A 14,230-nucleotide genomic window follows, 5' to 3' on the forward strand; every position below is an offset into this window, starting at 1 on the left:
TAGAAAAGAGATTTACTGGCCTTGCTTGATTTCCCCCCACTGATGCGGAGGCTCATCACTTTACGAGAGGCTCATTTTACTCAGGCTTTCTGAGGATCGTTTCATTCTGATACAGCTTCAGAGGCTTGGTGTGCATGTGTTTGCAGGGCTCTCCTGCAAGTCTTTTGTGAGTCCTCATGGTTCCTTCCTACCTCTTGGGGCTCCCTGGCTCCCTGTGGCATGCTGGGTCTAACACAGAGACTTGCTTTTTCTCTTCTATAGTGCTTCACCGATACAGACACATTTTGGGATTGTGGCAGCCAGATATCGGGCCATACGGAGGACTGCTGAACGTGGTGGTAAGTCCCAGAGCCTTGCGACGGGGTCTGTGCATGGGCAGGGGTGATGCCTTAAGTGGAGGAATTCGAGGGCCTCTTCCACCTGGGTGCAAGCTGGCCCACATGTGTGTTGGAAGTAATTACCAAAAACTTCTTGCTGGGTCACTTTTCAGGACCCCTATTTTATTTTCCAAATGAGCAAAGATTCGCTTAGAGTACCACTTTGGCCTTTTGGCCCATCCTTGGACTTCCTGGTCTTAGGGGGTGGCTGCGAGGGCCTTTGCTTCCTGGATGCCAAGGCCCAGTGTGCACATGCTGGGGTGGTCTGGAGCCTGCCCTCAGCCAGGTCCTTCCTTTCTGGGTCTTTGCCCTACATGATCTAGCCATGTTGTGCTCTGACGTCTGTTTCCTCATGTTCTGTAGATCCCCTCTGACCCCATGGTCTGGAAAGTGCTAGAATGGTGCAGGTGGAAGTCCAGGCTGGTGGCAGAGTCGCCTCCGTTTCCCGTCTCCTGCCAGCCTGGTGTCGGGGTCTGAGGACCTGTGAGGACATTACTTTTCTGTTTCCTGGGTCTGCTGTGGCAGTGTCTGTCTAGTCCCAGGTACTTGATCATGGCCAGAGATGGAAGTCTGACTTCTTTTTTATTAAATTCTCATGTTCTGTTGATGTTTTCCTTCTCTTTGTCCATCTTTTTGGGTACAGTAGTGAAAGTTTGTTTCAAGTCTAGCCCTTGCCTTTTCTCCTGATCTCCAGGTGTGCCAGTCGTCACTCACCCCTCACCCCTCACCATGTGCCTGGGTGCTTGTCTGGGTGCCGTGGCCTGGTCTTCCCAAGAGGCCCTGGCCCTGGCCTGCAGGCAGAGCTGAGTCAAGAGCAGCTGCTCTGCGCAGGCCTAGGGTGTGCGCACGTCTCAGGCTTGGGGAGGTGTCTCATTCTCATTCCTGGTTGCTCTCCTTCCTCTGTAGGGCCCAGGTAGAGGCCCTGGGTGCACTCTTTCCCCAGGCCCTGAGAAAAGGTCCTTCTGCCTTTTTTCTTCTTGGCTTTGTAAGCCACGCTCCACTCAGCCCCTTTGCCTCTCAGCAGCCACGCTGCTTCCCTCCTCCACCTCCCACCCCTCACTCAGTATTCCTCATGTGCCTCGTGCAGCCGCCTGTGCAGTGTGGGGCTGTGTTCTCTGGTTACCATCTTCAGCATTTGGCCGCGGTAGTCCTGGCCCCTGTGTGGCCCTGGCCTCCGTGTGCGCCTCTCCAGCCTGCAGGTGCCAGGCATGGGCCTTTCTCCCCAGTCAGTGTTCAGTGGCCTCTGGAAGTGGGGAGAAAGCCCTGCCCCTCGGCCCCCCAGCCTCTTCAGGGCCTTGGGTCCTCGTCTCTGGGCTACTTTCATTGCTCTCTGATGTGTTCAGTCTTTTTTTCTGTTTTCTTTTTTCTTCCTCCTGGAATTAGGAGACAGTCTTCAGTCTTCATGGCTATTCTTGGCAAGAGGGTAGGTTTGATATGAGCTCTGTGGTCAGGGCAAGGAGCAGATGTCTGCTTATAGTCTTAGTTTCTATGCTACCTGGCCACCTGCCAATTGATGTTGAACAGTAGCTGCTCATTCAATACAGTGGGGTCTGACTTTTCTTGGTACTTGAAGGTGTCTCTGTGGAGTGAGGATGTGGTGCTCTGCAGCGTCCACAGGGCTTCCAGTCTGTCCTCCCATCCTCTCCCCCTTCCTCCCTCCCTCCCTCTCTCTCTCCTTCCTGCCCTTACACCCTCCTGCTGGAGCCTCTTGAAGGGAAGGCCCTGCCATGACTTTGTTGAGCTCTGGGCTGGCACCTGGCCCCTGAGATGTCACTGTTGCCATTGCTTTTGCCATGGTGGAAATCTAGCGCTGGCGTTCGGCTTGTGCTCTGCTCCCTTTTGTGCACTTGGACCAGGGACTGAGCCCAGTGAGGGCGGGTGTGTCTGTCTCCCCGTGGCCTCTGCACAGGGTCTTCTGGGCCTGGTGTGCACAGCCCCTGGGCAAATGGCTACTCTGCGACTCTGGCCTTTGCTCCCCAGGTGGGGTTTGGGACCGGGATACACATTCTCCTTTGTCACCTGGTGGGAGCGGCCATGGAGAAGCAAGCTCTGCGTTTGTGGTGTTGGGCACTGCGTCCAGCTTTGCTTTTAGGATGTCTCCTCCAGGAGACCAGCCTGGCAGCTCACAGCATGGGCAGGTTGCTTTCCTTTCTTTTAGTGTAGAGAGAATGGTAATTGTTTTTCTTACTGGCAGTGAGTAACAGAGTAAAAAAAAACCCCAAAAAACAAAAAGCAGCTTCTGAAAACCAGGGAATAATTGGGGAAAGTGGAGTCCAGGAGAGAATAGCACCAGCTCACGCTTGACCTGGGCTCATTAGCCTCAGAAATGATGGAATTCTTTCCTTGGTTGCTGGAGCTGGAAGTCTCGTTGGTTTCATCTCTCCCAGAAGGGGATGATGCTAGGCCGTCTTTCCTTATAAGCATGTGGCCACTGTGCCCAGAGCATGCTGGGGCCACCCCGCTTCTGCCTTTGCACAGTCAGTGCTCAGACACGTGAGGACACACGGGCAGTGCACTCCCTCAGCTCTTTCTGCTCCTGAGGACCTGTTCTTGGGGTCCTGGCATGTCTCTCTTCCCTTGTACTTTAGTTTTGAAGCAAATCCCAGGCCTGTGGCATTTCAGCTGTCCCTCCCTCCATGCAGCGCCCTAATAAAGGGGGTGTTTCCTGCATCTCCATGTCACTGCCACACCTGACAAAAGTGGCAATCGTTCCTTCCTTCCCCTGATGCCCAGACCATGGCACCCTTCCAGATCATCTCAAAGCCGCCTTTGAACCGCAGTTTGTTCACCTCAGGATGCGAACGAGGCCCTTGTGCTGCCATTGTTCACTTTCTCCTATTAGGAGATGCACTTCTGTTCCCTCTGTCCGGTTGAGCATCTAACCCCATCTCACTTTCTGGATTATTCTGCCTCCTCCTGGTGTCTACCCCCATCTTAGAGTTGGAAGATAGTGCCGGGCACTGGCTCGCATTCGAGGCAGCTTGAGGGTGGGCATGCACGTCCCAGGTGCTGGCCTGGTGGGAGCATCTCTGCGCGATTGCAGTGCGGCGCATGGGGGCAGGGGAGGGGTGGCTGTGCAGGGCTGCCTTCACTCTGGCCCAGGAGCTGCTTGTGGACCTTTGCTTATTTCCTCCTGCAGGTGGACGGCTTGTTCATCATTGGGTGGATGTACCTGCCTCCCCACGACCCCCACGTCAATGACCCCATGAGATTCAAGCCTCTGTTCAGGATTCACTTGATGGAGAGGAAGTCCGCCACAGTGGAGTGCATGTACGGCCACAAAGGGCCCCACCACGGCCACATCCAGGTGTGTGCAGTGGCAGGGCTGGTCCTCACCGTCCCAGTGCCATCCTGCATGGGCTCCAGCCAGGCCTGCTTTGGTATTCTCAGCTGCAGACCTAGGCTATAGCAGATCAGCAGGTGGGAGGGAGGCTGTGCCCTGCCCCACTGTGCATTGTTCACGCCCCTGTGGCGCGGTGGACTCCAGAGGTCACTTGCCAGAGCCCTCTGTTGATTCCATTCTCAGAGCTGCTGGTTCTTTGCAACTTCAGTTCCTCCGTTTCTTTTTTTCCTGTTTGCAAGAATATCAGTGTGGAACTGAGTGTGCTCTCTGCTGTCTGATCTTGTCTGGCAGTGGTCCCCATGATGAGCACGGCGTGTCATCTGTCACACCGTGCATGTGAGATGCAGCCCTTTTGCTGTTCCATGTCACACTGGGAAATGCAAACACCCCTCTCTGGGATGTGCCACCACTTCCTGCTCTGTGGGGAGTGTTTCTCAGGGAGACTCCATTCCCTCTGCTGGCCCTGCATCAGTTGCATCTTGGGTGCCTACAGATGGGTTTGGTGGGTGTGGTGAGGGAGGGGTCGTGGCCACCTGCCTGGCGTAGGGGATGCTGTGGCGGACTCTGTGTTTCTCACTCTCCTCTTTCCTTGCATTGCTGACACTGAAGATTGTGAAAAAGGATGAGTTCTCCACCAAGTGCAACCAGACGGACCACCACAGGATGTCTGGCGGGAGGCAGGAGGTGAGTCCACGAGCTGGCCCTGTGTTCACATGATGCAGACCTACCATTTCCCCACGGGGAAAGTTGAGACCCACGCGGGAGGGAAGTCAGCCACGTGCGACCTGCATGGTGGCCATTTAACGTGGTTCAGCCCAGTATTGTCAGTGCAGACAGTGCATCTAGCACACTTGAGAAACAGCATCGTGTGGGCTTGTGTGCAGGCAGGCAAGTCGCCAGTCCCCTCCACCCGCAGAATGATGAACCACACAGGTCGTTTCTTTAGTTAGCTGTGCCTTGCTGCTTTGGCGGGCATATCCACTTGCTGAGGATTTGCTGGGAGGCTGCTTCTAGGATGGGGGTACAGGAGACCCCAGGGCCACACCCAGGACTCCTGTGTTTTCAACCCTCGAGCAGACCGTGCAGAGGCTTCTGGATTGTGCCAGTGCAGTGGGGAGGCCTGTGTGTGATTGCTGGCCTGAGTCTTTTATTTATTTATTTATTTTTATTTATTTATTTTGAGACGGAGTTTCGCTCTTGTTACTCAGGCTGGAGTGCAATGGCACAATCTCGGCTCACCGCAACCTCCGCCTCCTGGGTTCAGGCAATTCTCCTGCCTCAGCCTCCTGAGTAGCTGGGACTACAGGCATGCGCCACCATGCCCAGCTAATTTTTTTTGTATTAGTAGAGACGGGGTTTCACTGTGTTGATCGGGATGGTCTCGATCTCTTGACCTTGTGATCCACCCGCCTCGGCCTCCCAAAGTGCTGGGATTACAGGCTTGAGCCACCACGCCCGGCTGGCCTAAGTATTTTAATACCGTCCTTGAGTTTTAGTATTCAAGGATCTAAGTCTTACTGCCATTTCAAAATATTCTTAAGAAGGAAGGTGCAGTGGCTCACACCTGTAATCCCAGCACTTCGGGAGGCTGAGGCAGGAGGATCACTTGAAGTCTGAAGTTCAAAACCAGTCTGGGTAACATAGTGAGACCCTGTCTCTACAAAAAACAAAAAAATTAGCCTGGCATGGTGGCATGACAGCTACTCAGGAGGCTGATGTGGGAGGATCGTATGAGCCTAGGAGGTCGAGGCTGCAGTGAACTATGATTGCACCACTGCACTCCAGAGTGAGACCTTGTCTCAAAAGAAAAAACAAAAAATTAATCAGGCACGCTCCATGACTGGCTAATTTTCTTTGTATTTTTAGTAGAGACAGGTTTATGCCATGTTGCCCATACTGGTCACAAACTCCTGGGCTCAAGCCATCTTCCTGCCTTGGCCTCCCAAAGTGCTGGGATTACAGGTGTGAACCACCATGCCTGGCAGGGTTTGCATTTCTTAGCCCGTTTGAATTTCTCGTGGTTTCCCTATCAGCCTGAGGACTGCAGAGAGGGTTAAGATGAACCAAATGTACTGTTTCTTGGGATCCTTTGCAGGTAAGTGAGGTTCCTGTTTTCTCAAATAGATGGCACGTGAAGATGATAAATAACGGAAAAATTTTTTTCATTTATTATGCTGTCATTTTAATTTGATTTTATATACAGAAACATATAACATATGTGTGATTGCTGTGGCTCACATTTTTGTTTTTTGAGACAGAGTCTTGCTCTGTCACCTAGGCTGGAGTGCAGTGGCACAATCTCAGCTCACTGCAACCACCACCTCCTGGGTTCAAGCAGTTCTCCTGCCTCAGCCTCCCAAGTAGCTGGGATTACAGGCACCCGCCACCAAGCCCAGCTCATTTTTGTATTTTTAGTAGACACAGGGATTTACCATGTTGTCCCGACTGGTCTCGAACTCCTGACCTCAGGCGATTCACCTGTCTCGGCCTCCAGAGTGCTGGGATTACAGGCATGAGCCACTGCACCCAGCCTTGTGGTGTCACATTTAAGTGAAAAATGTCAACAGATTTTTCAAGAATAGAAACTCCTCAGCTGTTGAGCCCGTAAAAAAAAAAAAAACCATATTCTATTTCTGGTACTATATACATTGGGATTAAGAAAAGTTCCTGTAAGCTGACTTCTGTGTGTGGGTCACTGATTTTGAACTGTAGTAGTATTTTTCCTGACTTTAAATATAACAACATTATGCTCCTTGTGGAAACGAGAGAAACCCCCAGGAGTGAAGGTGAAAGCGAATGCTTTGCTGGACTCTTGATGGTGGTGTGAGTTGATGTTTCCCTTATTCTTAGTGAGGCCAGCCTAGTGTCTTGGGGTCAAGAGCTGTCTGGGGCTCTTTTTCATGAACTGTCTATCTTGTCATAGCCCATGCCTCTCTTTCTCTTTGGTGTTGGCGGGTTTCAAGTGGGTTTGTAGGAGCTCATTAACTATTTGGAAATTGAAGCCCGTCCAGATAGGAGTTGCCAGATTTTTTTCTTTTTTGTCTTTGGATTTGTCTTACAATGTGTTTTCATCCAGGGAACTTTTTAATGTTAAGAGATGGCGGGGGTGTCTCACTTTGTTGCTCAGGCTGGTCTCAAACTCCTGGGTTCAAGTGATCTTCTCGCTGGCCTCCCAAAGTGCTGGGGTTATGGGTGTGAGCTACCGCACCCAGCCATATTTAAAATTTTTACAAAAGCAGATGTATCTATCTTTCCTTAAAAGCCTCTTGGTTTAGTGCCCGAGATCTCTCCCCACCCTGATATGTTTACAAATGAGCTTCTGCTTTCATTCTTCTCTTGTGTCTGTATCTGGTTCTGTTGGATTTATTCTGATGTGAAATGTAAGGCTTAGCCCCAGCCTTGGTTCTGTGCATCCTGCTCCATTATCTCCACACTGGATGTGGAATAACCATACTTTCTCCATCAATTTGAAGTGTGCCTTTGTCCTAGGTTACCCTGTATATTCCATTCATTTCTGGACTTGATATTCTGATCCTTATATCTGTTTACACGTCAGTACCACACTATTCTAATTCTTGTAGTTTTATCACTACATTTTAATTTTATTTTACTTATGACTTAGTGACAGGGTCTCACTGTGTTGCCCAGGCTGGGCTCAAATGATCTTTCTACCTCAGCCTCCCAACGTGTTGGGATTACAGCTGGGAGCCACTGCATCCAGCCTATCACTTTAATTGCCTGTGTTCCCCTTCTATTCTGGAATGTTCCTGGCTTATCTTGCTCATTTGCTATATGAACTCCAGAAGTAGCTATTTCCCAGAAACATCCCCTTGTCTCTTCTTGTGATTTGAATCGCAGCATGCTTACTTACGGTCAGTGTATGGGGCGCTGCCGTCTGTGTGATGTCCACATCCCTGTCCAACGCACTCCCTTGGCTCTTGCCGCTCCTGAGCTCTCCCTCCCAGAGTCGACAGGGTGAGGGTGCCACTGTCCCAGGCAGAGCAGACGCTCACGCTGGTGACAGTGCCGTACCAACCATTCTAGAGTGACACCAGCCTTTCTTCTCCTGCAGGGGTCCATGCCTTCCTGTGGGGCTTGTCACCTGGTCCCACACTTACTTTATCTTGAGGCCTGCAGTGTCCTCACTGCTTTTCCTTTAGGTTGTGTGGGGGTTCAGGAGGGTAGGGCTGTCTGTGGATTTATGCATCGGCTAGGAGCTCCTCTCCACTTTCTAGCTAAGTCTTTCAGGCCAGAGAGCAGGTAGGTTACCGGAAGAGCTGGGTTCCAGAAAAAGGATGTGCCAGGAGATCTGGACATGGTGACACATCCCGATAATTTTCACAACTGAGGTAAAAGATTGGGCACAGGAATTTGGGACTTCCCTGTGCTCTGCTGGTTAAGAACTTCTGGATCAGCGGTGTATGTCCATTTTCACACTACTGATAAAGACATTCCCAAGACTGGATAATTTATAAAGGAAAGAGGTTTAATGGACTCAGTTCCATGTGGCTAGGGAGGCCTCACAATCATGGTGGAAGGCAAAAAAAAGAGAGCACTTGTGCAGGGGAAGTCCCCTTTATAAAACCATCAGGTCGTGAGACTTACTCATTAGCATGACAGCAGCATGGAAAAGACCCACCCCACGATTCAGTTACCTCCCACGGGATCCCGTCCATGACGTGGGAATTGAAAGAGCGACACAAGATGAGATTTGGGTAGGGACGCAGCCAAACCTTTGTCAAGCATATTCCAAGGGAGTGAAGTCTTGTCTGCCCAGGGAGGTTGGAGGGGCTGGGCTGTGGACAGGGGAGGCTGCAAGGGCAGTGCTGTCCCTTTGGCATCCCTACGCCTCTATGTGAGTCACCTCCGCTCTGTGAGGTTGTTCCTTGCACCCAGGCTGCCTCACTGGCATGATCTGATGATATTACTGCGGTTGCGGGTTCCCTCAACCCTGGGTCCTTGTGAGAAATACAACCCTCAGGCCCACTCAGACCTGGCCTTTTCTGTATGGGTGCTGGGCCAGGCCAAGCTACCATCTCCCTTCCCACCCCTGTGTTTCAGACCCCTCCCTTCAGACAGAGGCTTTTGGAAATCTAGAGCCTGTGAAAGCAACAGAGAGAGGGGAGAATGGGCCATGCCTCTGTCCCAGGCAGCTTTTGGAAATCTAGGGCCTGTGAAAGGGGCAGAGAGAGGGGAGAATGGGCCATGCCCCTGTCCCAAGCAGCCATCCCTGTCACCTTCAGCCCCCTCTGCCAGGGCTGCTGTGAGGGTTGCGAGGACAGCGTGTTTAGTGAGCAGGCTCTGGGTAAATGTGAAATTGATCAGTGTCATGCATGTCCTGGGCTGCCTGATTTTTTTTCTTGGTGCCTGTACGTGTTGCCCTGATAAGTAGTTTCATAATAAACATGCTTGGGAGGACCTTGTTCTGGTTAACAGGGCCTGGTTGGTAGTCCCGTTGCTTGGACCTCTTTATGCAAAGTGACGTTGTGGCTTATCTTCCTGATGGTGTTGAGTTGAAGTCTCATTACCCACGGTGGTAACATTGAAATCTTTGTTCATTACATTCAGTTTTTTGTTTCTATCCGTTATTTGAAGAGCCTTTCCTCCTTAAGTTCAGCCATTTTAATGGAAGGTTTTAATTTTCATGAAGTCTAATTTGTGAAATATTTTTCTTTTATGGTTATTTTTTGAGTCCTAAAAAAGTCCTAAAAATTGAGTCCCAAGAAACTCAGTTTGCAAAGATAGGTGCCATTTCTTTTTTTTAAACATGTAAGTTTGGTAGCTTCACTTTAGGTTCTGCATTTGTGTGGAGGCCTGTGGCCCATCTTGAATGATCCTGTGTGTGGTGTGAGGTGGGGTCAGGGTTCCTTCTTCTCTATATGAAAACCCAGCTGATGAAGAACCCTGCTGAAACCCTTTCTTTCCTCAGGGGCAGGCGTGGGCACCTCTGATACAATCAGGCAGCCGCGCCAATATTTCTGGGCTCCTGGCTCTGTTGGCACCTGTGTGAGGCCTGAGGTTGGTGGCCATCTCATGACGGGAGCTTTGTATTGGGCAAGTCCTGAGAGCTGCCCGGTTCTCCCACTTTGGTTTTGATTTTCCTGATTGCCTGTCTGTCAGGGTTCTTTGCTTTTCCACAGGAATTTCAGCCTCGGCGAGTTCACTTTGCTGTAGTGCCTAGTGGGCTTGCGGTTGGCATGTCAGATCCATAGATCAGTCTGGAGAGAACTGCTCTTGGAACGGGGCCGAGATGGCTCCCAGGCCACACACATGGCATCTCTGTGTACCCAGTCGCCATGATGTCAGATGTGTAGATCAGTCTGGAGAGAACTGCGCTTGGAATGGGGCTGAGATGGTGCTTAGGCCACACACATGGTGTGTCTATGTACCCAGGCGGTTTTTTCTTTCAGCAGTGTTTTGTGGTTTTCAGAATAGATCTTCCACCTATTTTGTGACATGTATTCCCAAGCCTTAAGTTTTTTGAGGATTCTGTACATAGAGTTTTTGAAAGTTTCATTTTTATATTTTGTGGTGTTAAGACATGAAAATCCAGGAGGCTTCTGTGTTGACTCTGTGATCCTGCCAGGTGCTCAGCACAGGCCCTGCAGTGATTGCTGTTTTTTGTTGGGAGGTTGGAGCAGTGGCGTTTGAAAGTGATTGACCTTAGTGTTTGCTCTTTTTTGTGAGTTGCTCATGCATCCCTTTGCAGAGTTAAGTCTAGATCATGACTCGAAATACTGTATTGAGCTAGGACCTTGGAAGTTTGGATGAATTCTGTAAGTTTTGTAGAATTGAACCATTAAGGATGAAATATCCTTAGCACTGCATGATGGCAGAATGTAGGATAGATTGGTGAGGCTGCAGAGTTTTTGGGAGCCCCCTTAAACCCACTTTTGCTTTGAAAAGTCATTGGCTGAGGGGTCAGCACTTCATCCTTGGCTGACTCTCATGGCTCAGGGTTGGTGATAAGGGGTCCCGGAACACTCAGGCTCCCAGGAGCTAGAGAGGCAGGCCAAGGGGCTGGGCTGTGCAGAGATAGTCTGTGTAGATGCTGTTCCTGCCCCATTGGTGGGCACAAAAGGGAATCCCACCTGGAGTTCTGGTTTCACCTGGGCTCCCCATGGCCCATGCTGCCTCCTGCCTAGCTGCCTAAGGGCTCAGGACCCTCATTTTGTGTTAGCAGGCACCTCTGACATGGGGTCAAACCTGGCAGCTCCCCTTTCTCTTCCTAGCACCAAGTCAATTCTGCCCCACCAGGAGGGCTCTGCAGGTGCAGGTTCGCTGACAAAGAATGAAGCACTGTGTCCACTCAGCAGCGCATCCTCTTCATGGCATCCTGTCATATGGATACTCATAACCTGTGTTCTTTTGGAAGGAATTTCGGACATGGCTGAGGGAGGAATGGGGGCGCACACTGGAGGACATCTTCCATGAGCACATGCAGGAGCTCATCCTGATGAAGTTTATCTACACCAGTCAGTACGAGTGAGTGCGGCGGCCTCCCACTTGGTGCTGGGTTGGCCCCTTCCTGGTGGGTGTTGGGGCACAGTCCTGTCTCCCCCTCAGTGGGTGCTAGTATGCAGTCCTCTCTCCTGCTGTGGGCTGGGAGTGGGGCCCCTCTCTCTGTGGTGCTGAGAGCATAGTTCTTTCTATGGATGCTAGGTTACAGTCTTCCCTCTCTCACTGGGTGCTCGAACACAGCCTCTCTCTCAGTGGGTGCTAGGTCGCAGTCTTCTCTCCTTGTAGTGCTGGGAGCACAGCTCTCTTGGTAGGTGCTGGGTGCATAGTCCCTCTATCTGTGAGTGCTGGGACACAGTCCTCTCTCCTGATGGTGCTGGAAACAGCCCTTTCCTGGTGGTTGCTGTGGTGCAGCCTCTCTCTCTGGGTACTAGGACCAGACATCTCTCTCTGTCAGTGCTGGGAGTGCAGTCCTTTCTCTATGGGTGGAGAGCATAGCTCTATGGGTGAAGCAGCACAGCCCCTCTCTCCTGGTGGTGCTGGGAGTACACGCTCTCTCTGTCTCTCAATGCTGGGAGTGCAGGCTTCCCTGTAGCTGCTGTGGCACAGCCCCAGACCCCTTCCTTCACCTGGGTGTCTGTTTTTGTCTGATTTCTTGTCACCCCTGCCAACACTCATGCTCTAGAGGGTGGCGCTGCTCAGCCTGGTGACTTGGGCTCTTTCCCCCCGGTAATGAGAGCAAAGGGGCACTTCCTTTCCCCTCCCGCCTGAAGCTCTGCACTGGCACTGATGCCTCCTTTCCCCTCAGAAGCCCTGTTGAAAGCATGCATGCAGGTGGGTGGGGGTGAGGACTCCCCCAGGGGCGTTGCTGCCCACAGCTTGGTGGATGCCTGGCCCTGGTTGAGCTGAGCTGCCCGCCCTACCCTGCCCTGCAAAGCTTGGCCTTGGTGCCTTGTGCATCCGCAGTCCTGCTGCCCAGCCCTCCTGTGCTGACATACCTGCTTCCCACAGCAACTGCCTGACCTACCGCCGCATCTACCTGCCACCAAGCCGCCCTGATGACCTCATCAAGCCAGGCCTCTTCAAAGGCACCTATGGCAGCCACGGACTGGAGATTGTGATGCTCAGCTTCCATGGCCGGCGTGCCAGGGGCACCAAGATCACGGTGAGTGGTGGCTACCCTGGCCAGCTGGGCTGTGGAGTCATGGAACTTGGGCAGACATAGATCCCTGGTGCCCTTGCTCCTCAGAGTGGGCTTGTACTCACAGCCCTGGGAGTTTGGGAATGCAGATTCTAGGGCCCCAGCCAGCCCCACTGAACTAGAATCACATTTCTATGAAACCCTCAGGGAGTCTGTGTGCTTCCACAACAGCGTTCAGCTCTGGCCACCCTAGCAGCCCTGGGAGGTCTCAGCGGCATGGAGACCCTTGTACTCACAGACAGCTCCCACCCTGTCGGGGCTTCGGCAGCTCCTCTCCTGGGAGCGACCTGAGGATGGGCTGTGTGGTGAGCCCCAGTATTGCTCCTCTCCCATGACTGTGAACAGGGCTGTTGTGAGCAGAGGGTCATTCCCCATGCCAGGGCTGCTGGCACATGCTGCCTGCTTGCCCTGCGTGATTATTAGGGATCCTGGAAAACAATGCCTGAAGGGTTAGAGCCTCTTCCTTGAGCCTCCAGGGATCAGGGTCACATCTGACATGATGAGGCATTCCCTGGACTCCAGTGTTTTGGCTCCTGGACTCCTCATGGAGTTTCGGGGCTGAAGGATGTTCCTGGGGTTTGGCTCCTAAGCTGTGCCTTTCAGGCAGACAGATCTGGGCTGTCCCTTAGGCTGCTGCCTGGCTCTGGGATGTTCCTTGAACTGGGGGTGTGGTTGAGCCGGTGTGAGCCAGCTGCTGTCCTCGGGCACTCATAGGTGTCGCTGGCCCCCACCACTTTCTAAGGGATTCTGAGACTTCTTCCTCTGTAAAGGATGCTGCTAAGTCAGCAGGAGGGCTGGTGCCAGCTCATTCAGCCACTGGGCTGGATCCCACACAGTGGTGCTGCCGCTGCTGGCCCTAGCCCTGCTGACCACCACCCGCTCCACAGGGTGACCCCAACATCCCCGCCGGGCAGCAGACGGTAGAGATCGACCTGAGACACCAGATCCAGCTGCCTGACCTCGAGAACCAGCGCAACTTCAACGAGCTGTCCCGCATCGTCCTGGAGGTGCGAGAGCGGGTGCGTCAGGAGCAGCAGCAGGAAGGCGGGTACGAGGCAGGCGAGGGGCGTGGCCGACAGGGCCTCCGGGAGTCCCAGCCAAGTCCTGCTCAGCCCAGGGCAGAGGCACCCAGCAGGGGCCCAGACGGGACACCTGCTGAGGATGGCGGTGAGCCTGAGGATGCCGCGGCTGTGGCCGAACAGCCTGCCCAGAGTGGGCAGGGGCAGCCATTTGTGCTGCCTGTGGGCGTGAGCTCCAGGAATGAAGACTACCCCCGTACCTGCAGGATGTGGTAAGGATGTGGTGGGCACTGGGGCCGGAGGGCAGGCCAGCATGGGCTTCAGAGAGGGCCCCACACCCACACCCAGCATGGGCAGAGAGGGCCTGTGACCTCACAGAGGGTAGCAGCTGGGGCTTTGGGACACGAGTGGGTCTGGCCTCTGACCCCTTGGAGCATGTCCCTTAGCACTTGAGTAAGCGGCCGCACAGCTGTGTCCTATCCTTCCACCCCTTCTGGGGGACCTCAGAGCTGCAGGGCACAAGGCCTCCTAATGCCCCATATCCCTGCAATAGTGCTGCCCCACTAGTGGCTTCTAAATCTACTTGTTTCCAGTCAATCGAGTGAAAAATCAGGTGAAGTATCCAACAGCTTTGAAAGCAGGAAACAAAGTCCCCTTCCCTACCTACCCACCCACCCTGTGGAAAGCCCACTTTGGTTTGCCTGGGTGTTGTCCTGGGTGGCATCTTTCTGGGCACCTTTGGCCATCTCCCCATGCATGCGGTTCAGATGTGGGTACTGCTTTCCTCCTCTCCCTCCTCCATGCCTTCCCGCCTCTGCTGGGCCAGGCCAGT

At 52.8% G+C, this 14,230-nt stretch overlaps 1 protein-coding gene and 1 long non-coding RNA gene across 3 annotated transcripts in view; one reads left to right on the forward strand and one right to left on the reverse strand.

Annotated features, from left to right (window-relative positions):
* FBXO31 (F-box protein 31) overlaps positions 1–14,230 on the forward strand; it is a 50,469-nt gene that overhangs the window by 29,848 nt on the left and 6,391 nt on the right. For both annotated transcript variants that reach the window (XM_012466081.2, XM_012466084.2), the window contains 6 exons: positions 262–338; positions 3,517–3,684; positions 4,330–4,404; positions 11,096–11,205; positions 12,190–12,343; positions 13,267–13,670. In XM_012466081.2, the coding sequence (XP_012321504.1) occupies positions 262–338; positions 3,517–3,684; positions 4,330–4,404; positions 11,096–11,205; positions 12,190–12,343; positions 13,267–13,670 (988 nt within the window). The remainder of the gene's footprint in view (positions 1–261; positions 339–3,516; positions 3,685–4,329; positions 4,405–11,095; positions 11,206–12,189; positions 12,344–13,266; positions 13,671–14,230) is intronic.
* Positions 5,385–14,230, reverse strand: part of LOC135271882 (uncharacterized) — a 30,653-nt gene continuing 21,807 nt past the window's right edge. Inside the window, exon 3 of the long non-coding RNA XR_010340001.1 lies at positions 5,385–11,657. This is a non-coding gene — a long non-coding RNA (uncharacterized LOC135271882). The remainder of the gene's footprint in view (positions 11,658–14,230) is intronic.

The sequence above is a fragment of the Aotus nancymaae genome, unplaced genomic scaffold (genome assembly GCF_030222135.1).
Source record: "Aotus nancymaae isolate 86718 unplaced genomic scaffold, 86718_ANA_hifiasm-v0.15.2.pri h1tg000095l, whole genome shotgun sequence".
Taxonomy (NCBI): domain Eukaryota; kingdom Metazoa; phylum Chordata; class Mammalia; order Primates; family Aotidae; genus Aotus; species Aotus nancymaae.